The sequence below is a fragment of the Salarias fasciatus genome, chromosome 6 (assembly GCF_902148845.1).
Source record: "Salarias fasciatus chromosome 6, fSalaFa1.1, whole genome shotgun sequence".
In the NCBI taxonomy this organism is placed as follows: Eukaryota; Metazoa; Chordata; class Actinopteri; order Blenniiformes; family Blenniidae; genus Salarias; species Salarias fasciatus.
In genome coordinates, this window is record NC_043750.1 from 37,135,441 (window position 1) to 37,146,754 (window position 11,314).

An 11,314-nucleotide genomic window follows, 5' to 3' on the forward strand; every position below is an offset into this window, starting at 1 on the left:
AGTCTAGAAAATTCAATAAAAAAAAAAAAATCGTGATAAAATCGTGATCGTGATATTGATTTAAAAAAATCGTGATATGACATTTTTGCCATATCGCCCACCCCTGGCTTGACGTGCGCCTCCCGAAAACAGTAGGTGCGTTCACGATGGCAAAGCCTAAACGATTATTGTCTCTAATGGCCTGCCATAGAGTGGTGCTCCCGCGCGCCGCACTTCCGCGTCCACTGCATTCGCTGCCAACGGGAGCTCCTCCAATGGGGTGGGAGCTGGGCGGAGCCTTGGGAGACGCTACATTCGTGCTACATGCTGGTTTTCCAAGATTGCTGACCCTAGCATTAATTGTTGATTTTCTTTTCTTTTGACAGGTGCTGGGGGCCCCGGAGCGGCAGCGGTTCCCGAGTGGTGTTCCCTTTTTCACTTTTTGTTTGCTGTGTCACGGGTGCTGTGTGTTTTTGGGTCCTTCCCCCTTTCTGTTACCGCTGTCGTGGTAAGCCCCAGCCCTGTCCAGTTCGGTTTTGTTTGACAGGCCTCAAACCCCATTTATTTTGAGTTAGTCTGCTAATTTTAATATTGGAATTTAATAAAGTTTGTTTTAATTTGAACTCACGTCTCCCGTCCCAGTGAATCCTTCAAACCTGCGGGTCCTTGTTTTTTTTTTTTTTAAATTTTACTTAACATTTGAGATCCTGGGGTGCAAGTCCCCAGGTGGCGTTGTCTTTTGGTTTGTGTTCTGTTTATCTCACCACTCGTTCTGCCACACTTGGCTCAATAAAAGTGAGCATTAGTGTGTTGTTTGATGGTAGCATGAGGTATTGTTTGAATGGTAAAATTACTATCATAAGAGTTCTATACATGTAAAGACCCCCAACCGGACTCTAAAAGTGAATATTGTCACTCTGCAAGCCTGATTTAAACTTTCAAAACATCCCACCATCCATCTTTAATGCCTTGTTTATTCAAACATTCAAACCACCAAGCAAAGAGAATAATTTCAAAGAAAACATTGATTTTTTTAAACAAGAGAAGTGAAGACACACAACACTGAGACCTGAGCTGAAATACCAGTGATGCTACCATGGAAACTGACAAACTATGATGATTAGCCTCAAATCAAATCCATGCTGTCAGGGTGAGTTTATAAAAACATGCATAATGCAACAGCTACAGAAGTTGTTTGAATATTTCACTGTATTTCACACCATAAGGTTTCTTGAAAATTGGCCTTGAGATTGCAGTTTGTTTCGGTAGAAAATCAAAAACTGTCATCATGTTTATATGCTGAACCACTACAGAGGAATCAGAGTTTGTTTTTTTTTGGCACAATTTAGCAAGTTTCGTCCACTTATGATGAAATTGGCCCATATATGGCCCCTGAAGTAAAATGTGTTTGGCCCTCTGTGATTCAAAGCGAAGCTGCTGGAGGTGCGAGCCTCTCCCAGTGGAAACAACACAGGTAGAACTCAAAGAAGAAACCATATCTGAACAAAAAGGTGCCAGAAATCTTTAATATTTATTTTGAATGCTTGTGAAAAACAAAGCAAAAAACACCTACTCTTCACAGATGGCAGAGTGTGAAAGGGAAAAAATGTGATAACCCATCAAATGTCATCACTGTGTCAAAATAGTGCCACAAAGTCAATTTAGTTAGGTTTTTTTTTTATTTTTTTTGCACAAGTGTGCAGAAAGACACAAGCTGCCGTCATAAATGTGAAATTAGGATCTTAAGTCATGTTATTCAAAAAGTGCATGAAAGTTGTTGCATCGTCTTTAAAAGGTGGACAACAGAAGCAGCCTCATCTCATTAATCTGCTGTGAATCGTGTAAATGGATCTGCAAATCAGATTTGCTCCAAGTCCAGCTCACAGACTGGATTTAAATTTGTTGGCTGATGAATTTAAAAAAAAAAAAACGAAAAACAAATTCACATCCTTGAAAGAAGCACAGAAATGTGTGTGATGATTTCAGTGTCGCAGCTTCTGCTACATCGATGCCTCTGACAGACGTCCTCCGCTGTGGCCACCTGGGAAATATTTCGCTAACATGCTGTCTAGACACTTCGAAGCAGCCACTGTGGAGGAGAGATTCCAGACTGGGAGAAGTAGTTCCACCACCACGGCTTCTCCTGGCGCTCGATCCCTCCGGCGCCGACGTCGGGCTCGGCGTAGCGCTCGAACTGGTTGTAGGGGTCGAAGCGATCCCACGTGTCCACTGAGGGGAAGAGGTGGTCGTCAATATCGGGCTCCACGGGAACCTGAAGGGAAGATGAGAAGTCACGAATTAGTAACACTCATGAGACATAGAACACAAACCCTGTCGTTTTCAGGTTAATCAGACTTTCAGTAAAATGATTTATCAATGTCTTTATTAAATCATCTTTAGTTTTTTTTCTTTTCTCTGCTGGCTCAGGTGATTCTATCTTAAGAATAAGACCGAATGAAGAGCTGGGAATACACTGTCTGTTGTTCCCCACCTTTAAATTTAGAGATACTCAAGTAAATCAAGGCATATTGGAGCTCGATTGAGTCATCCACTCGCCAGACAGTTGTAATTTCATCATAGCCTTTATGGTGTCATTCAGACTACTACAGCCATTCGATCTGGGGAATCATGGAGGAGGCAGGTGATTAAAAATGTCAAACTGCATAAAAAAGCAGAGGAAAGCTGACCAGACTGATGAATCTACCAGAACACAGACTGCGGCCTGCGTTGGAGACACCGAGAAGAGACGGCCCAGTTTCCATAAAAGCTGCTTTTGAAGAATTCCTCTGTTAATATTTCCATCACGAAAGAGAAACCAAACCTTCTCCAGGACGAAGTCGACCCGTCCGGCCTTGTTCATGGTGCGAGGCAGATGAACTCTCTTACTGACTCTGGAGTAACCTTTGGCCGTCGCCGTCAGGATGTGAGTGCCGGGGTTCAGCAACCGCCAGTAGTCTCCGTCTTCAGCTGAAGGCGAGGTGGAGAGAGGAAGAAGAGCACCAAGGACTCAGGACTGGGAGTGATCAGCTCATCCACCACTGAACACTAAAGCTCTGAAGGTCTACAATCTCTCCATGGCTGTATCTCTGTCACGTCACTTGCACTTTGCTCCAAGACGGTTCCTTCTTTTTGAACACAAGCGGCATGCTCTGCTGGCTCAGCTGGACTCCATATCGATAAATATCAGCCATCACCCATAGCCACAACATTAATATTAGATATCAGTCAAAATTTTCATAACAGCGCACCCCTGTAGGTTATCCAGTTTAACTCTTTTGGGGTACTATAAACAACTTATAAAACATGCTAAAAAATGACACTTTTCTTTTACTGGATTGTTGTCACACTGTGCAGAAACTGTCGATCTAAAATGAATTCTAATCATATTTTCGTGTGTTTTCATGAGTTTTTCTCCAGATTTTAACATGAAAACCAGGCTACAGGATGAGAATGTTTGCGATCCAGCAAGTAATAAATGAATAAAAGGTATTTCCTCTCAAAATAAAAGTAAAATTATAACTGATCTAACAGAAGAAGTTATGAAGCTGCTATAATCGTGTAGAAACTTGAAGGCAGTGGTTTGTAGTTACCCGTGGTGACGTCTTTCCTGACGCCTCGGACAGACACTGATGCTCCTTTTATCCCATTACCCTCAGTATCTGTGACCACCCCCTTTATTCCTCTGTGGACCTGCTCAAACACACACAGGATCATCGACCTTTAGATCAGAATACACCACTTACATAACGTAGCGCAGCTACTTTCAGGAGTAGAGGTAACTCATCAATGGTACATTTATGTTTTATTTTAGTTTGAAGATTGAAGATCAGTGCAACACACACATAATATTATGGTTAAAATGATTCCAAAAATGTAATTAACTGCAATTCTGTGGGGGGTCTCGCCACACTTTGAAAATCTACTTTTAATCCCATAATTAACATTCAAATCTGCATTTTGTCGGCATTAAGCCTATTAATTCCACTCATTTAAATTAACACACTGTAATCTTTATCTGCTTTAAATTCAATTAAATTCCACTGATGATGTATGTGGATAAATGAGTGTTGCAGCGCAGAGGGAAAGAAAGTTCAATCCTGCACTAGGTTGGTGTACCGACACTAAGGAAGTTTATAGCTTTCAAAAGAATTAAAGAGAGTTCTGGAAAAGCAAAAACAAAAAGCATTGCACACTCTCCCTGTGAGACACTTACATACTCCATGAAGCTGAGCAGAGCTTCTTTGTTCCTCTTCCATTCGGGGTACAGCTCTGCCTCTGAGGGGAACTTATCGCAGCCCAGCTCCACCGTGATCTCCAGACAGTTTGTGTGCAGGTAATTAAAATCGGACATCCCTGCAAACAACACGGCAGATCGCTTTGAGAAGCATGAAAACATGCAAATACTTTTTCTTCTTCTGCTGGAAAACCAACTCACCACCGACAAAACTGTACCACAGGGCTCCGTTGATGATGCCCCCCGTTCGATAGAAGGACGCTCCACATCTGTCCGTGTCGTTGTTGGACATGGTGGAGTGGGCGTCCGCGTAGGTGCGAGCCAGCTGCTTGAAGATCTGCGTGTTGAGAGAGGATCTGTGAGTACCGAGGGTACCTGTGCTCACGTCTGCGGCCGCCGCGTCCCTACCAGCTCGTCCGGGGTGGGAGAGAACATCCGCTCCTCCTGGGGGTGTCTGGAGAAGTCAAACGGATACGAGATGACGAGCTCTCCTCCGTGGAGGCTGGCGGACTGGACGAAAGGCAGGGAGCGGATCCACTTCATCACCGCATAGGTCTCCGGCGCCACCTGCGGAACAAACGCAGGATGGCACATCTTCTACTGCACACAAATGGACAGGGACATCATTCCCGCTTCAACATGTGACAGTTGTTTTGTCATCATCATAAGTGAATGAGACTCAAAACAAAATGTCAAAATCATGCCAGTCATGACATGCACAGAATGCATACTATAGAAATACTTCCCACACTTAAATCCCCTGGTATCAACGTACGAGAACATTCAGATATGATGGCAAAAACTAAGAACTGAGTTCATTTGACTGATAAAAATGTTCAGGCAATAAAAGATAAATGAACAGAAGGTTTATTACATATGAATAGCATGACATATAGCAAAGACATGTTGTTTCACGGACCACATTCAGACCAATCTCATCTTGTGTGCTGGCCATCTAGTGCCAGACTGGTGTAAAAGTGCCACAACAACCTGTAATTTTAAAGTTGTTTTGGTGTGGAGCAGAGTATATGTCATGAAAATGTCAATATTTAAACAAAATCAAGCAATTAGTACAGAAATTGACTACAACCTCAACATAAAGTCAATTTTAATGATACCCTCAGGTGCAAAATATAGAAAAATGTCCCAAAATCTTCTCCTGTAGCTGTTGCATGATGCATGTTTTTACAAACTAACTCTGAGCGAAGTAGTTAGCTAGCAGCGTCAGCACTCTCTCAGCTCAGGTCTCAGTGTTGTGTTGAGTTCACTACTTATCAGAAACTTATTTTAAAATCAATATTTTCTTTAAAATTCTTACAACTTCGAATTTCTGTGAGACTGGATTGTCTTGCCAGTTGGTTTTGGCCCATGGGCCTTATGCTTCACACCAGGATTAAGAATTCAGAAGTAACTCTTGCTGCCTACAAATTTGCCTTATTTCAATTCTCGTTTTTGCGTTATGATTTCTATTTCCTTGATTTCATATCCCCTTCCCATTTTCATGCTTCACTTGAATAAAAGGCTTAATTTTCCTTCATCACACAGTGCTGTACTACTTATAAAACAGTGTTGTGCTTTGTATTTAATCTCAAATGAAACGCACACAGCTGCACTTGCAAACTTTTAATCCATATTGATTTAGATATTTCTGTCTGCCTGTCTTTGATGAACAGGTTTGAATCCTATCTTTGTGGCATTGTGTAGCATATATTCCTCATTATTCCATAAGCTTCCCTTTGCATGTCTCCATATGTAAGCTGCGGATGAAATGAAGCGTGTGTGAGCCTACCTTTCCGAACCAGTAGGAGTCTGGGATCGGGATGTGGTCGATCCGGTAGTGCCTGCTGCGTCGGTTCCGGTAGAAGATGGAGGTGAGGTCTGGAAAGTTGCGGTTCAGATCAATATTCTGGGCGTTGGCCCGTCCGTTGGTCCAACCGTTCAATAAATGACCCTGAAAAGAAGCGATTTACAGAAAACAAACACACTGGAAACTTTAAACACAGATCAAAACAATGACAATAATATTAATAATTATGATGATATGTAAACATTAGTCCGATGAGTAATGACGTGAAGAAAACAGTAAATGATATGAACATTAGTCAGGATTTCAAGAGAGGAAATTTTTTTGTTAATTCTATTGTTAACATGGAGACAAGACCATATATCCGTCGTGAGGGAGGGAGAAGCAAATGAGCAGAAATTAAATCAATTCCACTGAGACCTGAAGCGACACACAGCCAGTTCCACCTTCAGAGCTGGATGGAACAGAAATCCATTCGCATGACGCTACAATTCACAAACCCTGCAACCAACAAGATGCACCGTAATATCCAGAAATACAACAGAGGAAAAAGATTAAACCATGTTCCACAAAACTCATAAAAATGATTCTCACATGTGCAAATTTCCCTTCAGGCCAGTCTGAATTTGTTTTCATCCAAACGTTTAAATAATGACTTATGGAAATTAATGCATGTAAGTGTGCAGTAAATTCTACCACATTACTATTATTGTCTCTTTTCATCCATGCAATACAACACATAAGACTGCTTTCAAATTGGACAATAAATGACTGATCATACTGTTAAACTGGACATTATATACAATCTTTTTTTGTTTAGTTTTGCATGACACGTTTGCACCACTAGATGGAGCATTGAGCTCGTAAAAGGAGCTAAAGGAGGAGAAAGTAATAGATGGCTGAACCTCTTTGTTACTACATAGTGGTGATTAATATATTTGTCTACCAAAAATAAAGTGGGATTATCACAAAAAATTCCAACTGATCATCTTATAAACTACTAAGGCAACACACATGCACATTAATGGAATTATATTATGAGCATTATTTTCTTTTATAAGTATATTTTTCTAGCTTTAAAAACATTACAAGTTCACTTAAATATTGCATTCTAGATCTGTTGAGTTGTTGATCTTCAACATTATATGAAATATCACATTATCTTAACACTCCAGCATCAAATAAGAAAAGCAGGCTGCAATGTGGCGTGACACACATGGACAATAACGATCTGCACCGTGAGACTCCATACACAACACGGGCTTCTGTCAGTCCCGTGTCACACATCAATACACACATGTGCGCAAACACACACTCCGTCAACAGAGAGACATGCGAGCAGGAGGACAAACACTGAAAGCAGAGGTGTCAAGCCCAGTTCATCTTGAGTTTCATCTTCTGTTTGACGCTCCCGGTTTAAAATGCTGCTTCAGATACGAGAGCACAGAAGTTTCACTTTCTCCAACATGAAGAAATACAGATGCAAGTCCAGAAAATTAGGAAATCTTTAAAAGTTCATGTTTTTTAGATATATCGATGCTCATATAAACTCAAATTGAAATAAAAAATATGCTTAAACATGAACTTCTAGTCTAATTTTTAAGTTGTTCCTACAGATGAAGACAGAGCTGACAGAATCGCAGTGAAACCTCCTCCATGCAGGAGACGTGCAGTTTTCCCACTGCCAGCGGCTGAGAGCAAGCACAAAATGCGAATTGCATTGAATATATCTGTTTTAATTACTTCTTTTAAAGCCATTTGATTTGAATGAAAGTTGCTGGGAGTGGGAGGTCTGGTAGAGAGAAATGCTGACAGACAGAGGTGGAAGCCTTCAGTACTCTTTTTAGCCTGACAGATCGTCATGTTGTTTGGACTGCCTCACATTATTCTTGACTTTATCAAACACTCCTCAAACAATAAAGATGTTTAAGAACCATCTCATATTCCAGAAGACACTTTGCTGTGCTCAATATAAACCGTAAGATTTGACATATCCTCACATTGCAACTGTTAATTAATATATAACGCCTCCAGAAAGCCGGTGAGTAATCAGTCTGTAATTACATTTTTAAGAGATTTGAGTTCGAGGAAAAATCAGATAGTGTTCAGTTTTACATTTCCCAAAAGATTTTATCATGATGGTACAGTTATATCCTGACAGTAATTGCAGTGTTCAATACACTCAATACACTGACTACGATAGGAATAAATTCGTTTTATTCTAAAAATAGTGAAAAACTGAATCTCACTTCATTGGGTTAAAGCTTTGACTCATTTCTTCCACCTCTGTCCATGAAGGCGAGCACAGGAAACAGACACTGAGAGCGGATAATGGCGGTTTGTCTTTGCTTTCTGTTAACAATATTTACTTCCTGGTTGGCGAGCTCCGGGTCGCTGTTATCCTCTACCTCAGAGGCGGCCAGCTCGTAGCCGTCGGGGTTCATGGAGGCCAGGATGTGGATGCGGGTGGTGTTGACGATGGTCTGGATCCTCTGGTTTCCCAGGTTGTACTCTGAGCACAGGTACTGGGCCAGGTAGATGAGCAGCTGGCGGCCCAGCACCTCGTTGCCGTGCATGTTGCCCACCAGCTTGATCTCTGGCTCCACTGAAAACAGGCAAAAGTGTTTTCACTTGCTTTTAAGACCAGGCCTTCGGGAGCCTGTACTTCAAATAAACAGAGTATTAAGTATTGATCAGGGGGAATGCAGAAGAATCAGATGAGCTGTCATGGAAGAATAATGCAATATATCAACAAAACGCAGAGAAAAGGCTTTGAACGGCAGATTTCCTCATGAATATTTGAAACTCCAGCTGTCTACTCACGCAGCTCGTGCTGTCCGGGGTTGTTGCTGAACTCGATCACCAGCAGGTCCCGGCCCTCGGTGCTGCGCCCGATGCTGTAGACGTGGGCGATGTTGGAGCACTTGGCCGCCGTCCTCTTCAGCAAGCTGTACATCTGAGCGTTGGAGGTGTAGGTGAACTGGATGATGGTGCTGGGCTCCTCGGGCGACAGACTGGACAGGGCCAGCTCCTGTCTGGCTGGGGGAGGGACGGAGGGTTCAGGGCAGGAGAGACGGAGCAGAGGACTGCAGTGCGAGGTTTTACCTTTCAGCCCTGCCAGCGGGTCGTAGCAGCCCTCCTCTTTACTGGCGAAGAAACGGTCGCAGTCCAGGAAGTAGGGCCAGGCCATGTCGATGGCCTCGAAGGCGTGCGAGCAGTCCTTCCTCAGGGCCTCGCACGTGCTGCGGCACGGCTTGATCATCTTGTTGTCCTGGCACGGCGAGGCGAGGACGGAGCAGCCCACCAGACGGATCTCGGGGGAGCACTCCCCGTTCAGCAGGCCGTGGATGACGCTGAGCAGCAGGTACTCTGCCCCCGACTCGGCGTCCGAGCGAGTCCGGTGGCCCAGGATGTTGGGGAAGATGGTCCTGGGTTCACATGGACAGAAGAATAATTAAATTAAAGCTTTGCAATATAGATTTAGCATCAACCTCAACAACCCACCTTGAATATTCCAGATCATTACAGTATCCCAGGTTGAGCTCAGAGCAGGTTCCTGTTGAGGAGAAAAGTAAAAAGTAAATAAATTTGAGGAAACTGAAAGAAGAGACAGTTTATTCATTCGTTGTTTTATTTTGTAAAAGAAAAATCGTCACCCCTATGATTGGGTTTGGAAAATGTTGAGATATTTCTAGAAAAAAAAACACTATAGCATATACAGGTATAATTCCTATAATTCTTTTTATTTCATGCATTTTGTTATTAATGAACAATGAGACATACGTTTCTCCTGCTCGTTCCTGCTGCATCTCCCTTTGGAAAAAAAAACCACAGAATTTATACATAAAATCTTCCTTTAATATTCACACAATGGACAGTAGGGGGAGACATCTTCAAAAGCATGGCACAAACAGAGGCATGCTGAGCCTGTATTTACTTTAATCACTGTTTTTAGACTTATAGAGATACAAATACTAAATATTAACCCTGAAAGCTTCAATCATATTGAAATAATGTCATGTTTCTGCAGAATCCAAATCTACTTTAATGTGTATAAAACAGGTAAAAGGTGGAAAATGTTAAACTTTAAATGAATAAGTAAGGTACTCTAATGGCTGTTTAGAGGTTTTTATATACATGCCAGACATGCTTTATGTTTAAAACTGGATGTTGCGCAGATAAATCCCTGCGGGGGAAAAACAATCAGAAAAGTTCTACGTTTAAAAAGTCCTACCTGGAGTTAGTTTCCAACAAAAGAAGCACCCATACCTGGCTCTGCGCGCGTGCTCAACTTGGCTGAAAGAGACTTTCTTCTTACCTAAAAACTCGTCTCCGGGATGGCAGCTCTGCGGCGGCGCGCACCGACAGCCGCGCGTGAGGCACAGAAACAGCAGCGCGAGTCCTGGACGCATGATGCAGCGACAAACTTCACATCTGCGGTGCGTGATGTGGCACTGAGTATGTGTGTGTGTGCGTGTGTGTGTGTGTGTCCGTGTGTATGTGTGCGTGTTTGAAGCTGCTGCTCTTCTTCCGTCTGCTCCAGTCTGGATGATAATTACCACCCCCAGCACGGAAACCTCCTTCCTTTGTGCGCGCGGAGCATCCCTGACCCAGCTCCGGGTTATGGCTCCCGGCTGGGACGATCAGGTTTCAGCGCACGGCTCCGTGCGTGTCTGTGCGTGCACAGGCGGAAATCAGGGGGGCACAGGGAGGTCTGGACCCCCCTTTTATTTGGAAAAACTGAAAATGATCCACCTCAGGATGTCATTTGAGGTCCCACCCCCTGAAATACCTGCTTGATGATTATTTCTCTCCTGCTTATTCCAGCGTTAAAGTAGTTATTCTTATGATTGAGACACAAACGGCATTTAATAATTAAAGTCTGCAGACACATGGTAAAAATCACAGAAGGTATGCTGGTCTGCATCCAGCCTTCTTCCTGGGAAACATCACAAGCCTTTTGTGCTGGTGTTGCTCAGCGTCACTCACATTACAGTGCAGATGAGATTTTCAACTCAATAAAGGAAAAAATATTCCTTTCATATTCCTCATTTATTGCTAAGAAGCCACACATTTCATCTGGAGAATACAACAATTTTATAACTTCATAATAACAACAAAGAGTAAGATTTGGACCACTGAAACTTAAACATCCCATTAATAAATACAGCATTCTATTGGTGGGATACACTGAATACACACTTGAAAACACTTCATCTTTGTATGTAATTGTCAGTTGCAGGTTGTCTTCCAGTTGCAGGTTTGATCCCTCATGTGTTCTTGAGCAAGGCACAGAA

At 42.6% G+C, this 11,314-nt stretch overlaps 1 protein-coding gene across 1 annotated transcript; it reads right to left on the reverse strand.

Moving 5' to 3' along the window:
- Positions 1 to 1,498: 1,498 nt before the first annotated feature.
- On the reverse strand, positions 1,499 to 10,518 carry LOC115390947 (carboxypeptidase Z-like). The gene is made up of 13 exons (XM_030095005.1): positions 10,336 to 10,518; positions 9,801 to 9,830; positions 9,522 to 9,573; positions 9,123 to 9,445; positions 8,841 to 9,056; positions 8,387 to 8,622; positions 6,003 to 6,164; positions 4,622 to 4,780; positions 4,415 to 4,550; positions 4,193 to 4,332; positions 3,570 to 3,669; positions 2,801 to 2,946; positions 1,499 to 2,251 (listed from the first exon to the last, which is right to left on the reverse strand). Exons 1-13 carry the CDS (start codon positions 10,427 to 10,429, stop codon positions 2,048 to 2,050), a joined length of 1,998 nt encoding a protein of 665 aa, XP_029950865.1. The 5' UTR covers positions 10,430 to 10,518; the 3' UTR covers positions 1,499 to 2,047.
- Positions 10,519 to 11,314: the final 796 nt, after the last annotated feature.

What these genes read in the sequence shown, in the direction of transcription:
- LOC115390947 (XM_030095005.1), bottom strand. Translation starts at nt 10,429, where the DNA reads ATGCGTCCAGGACTCGCGCTGCTGTTTCTGTGCCTCACGCGCGGCTGT. An exon ending in ACTCCTACTGGTTCGGAAAG is followed by an intron (nt 4,781 to 6,002) that starts GTAGGCTCACAC and finishes TTTGTTCCGCAG; the next exon opens with GTGGCGCCGGAGACCTATGC. An exon ending in TGCTCAGCTTCATGGAGTAT is followed by an intron (nt 3,670 to 4,192) that starts GTAAGTGTCTCA and finishes GTGTTTGAGCAG; the next exon opens with GTCCACAGAGGAATAAAGGG.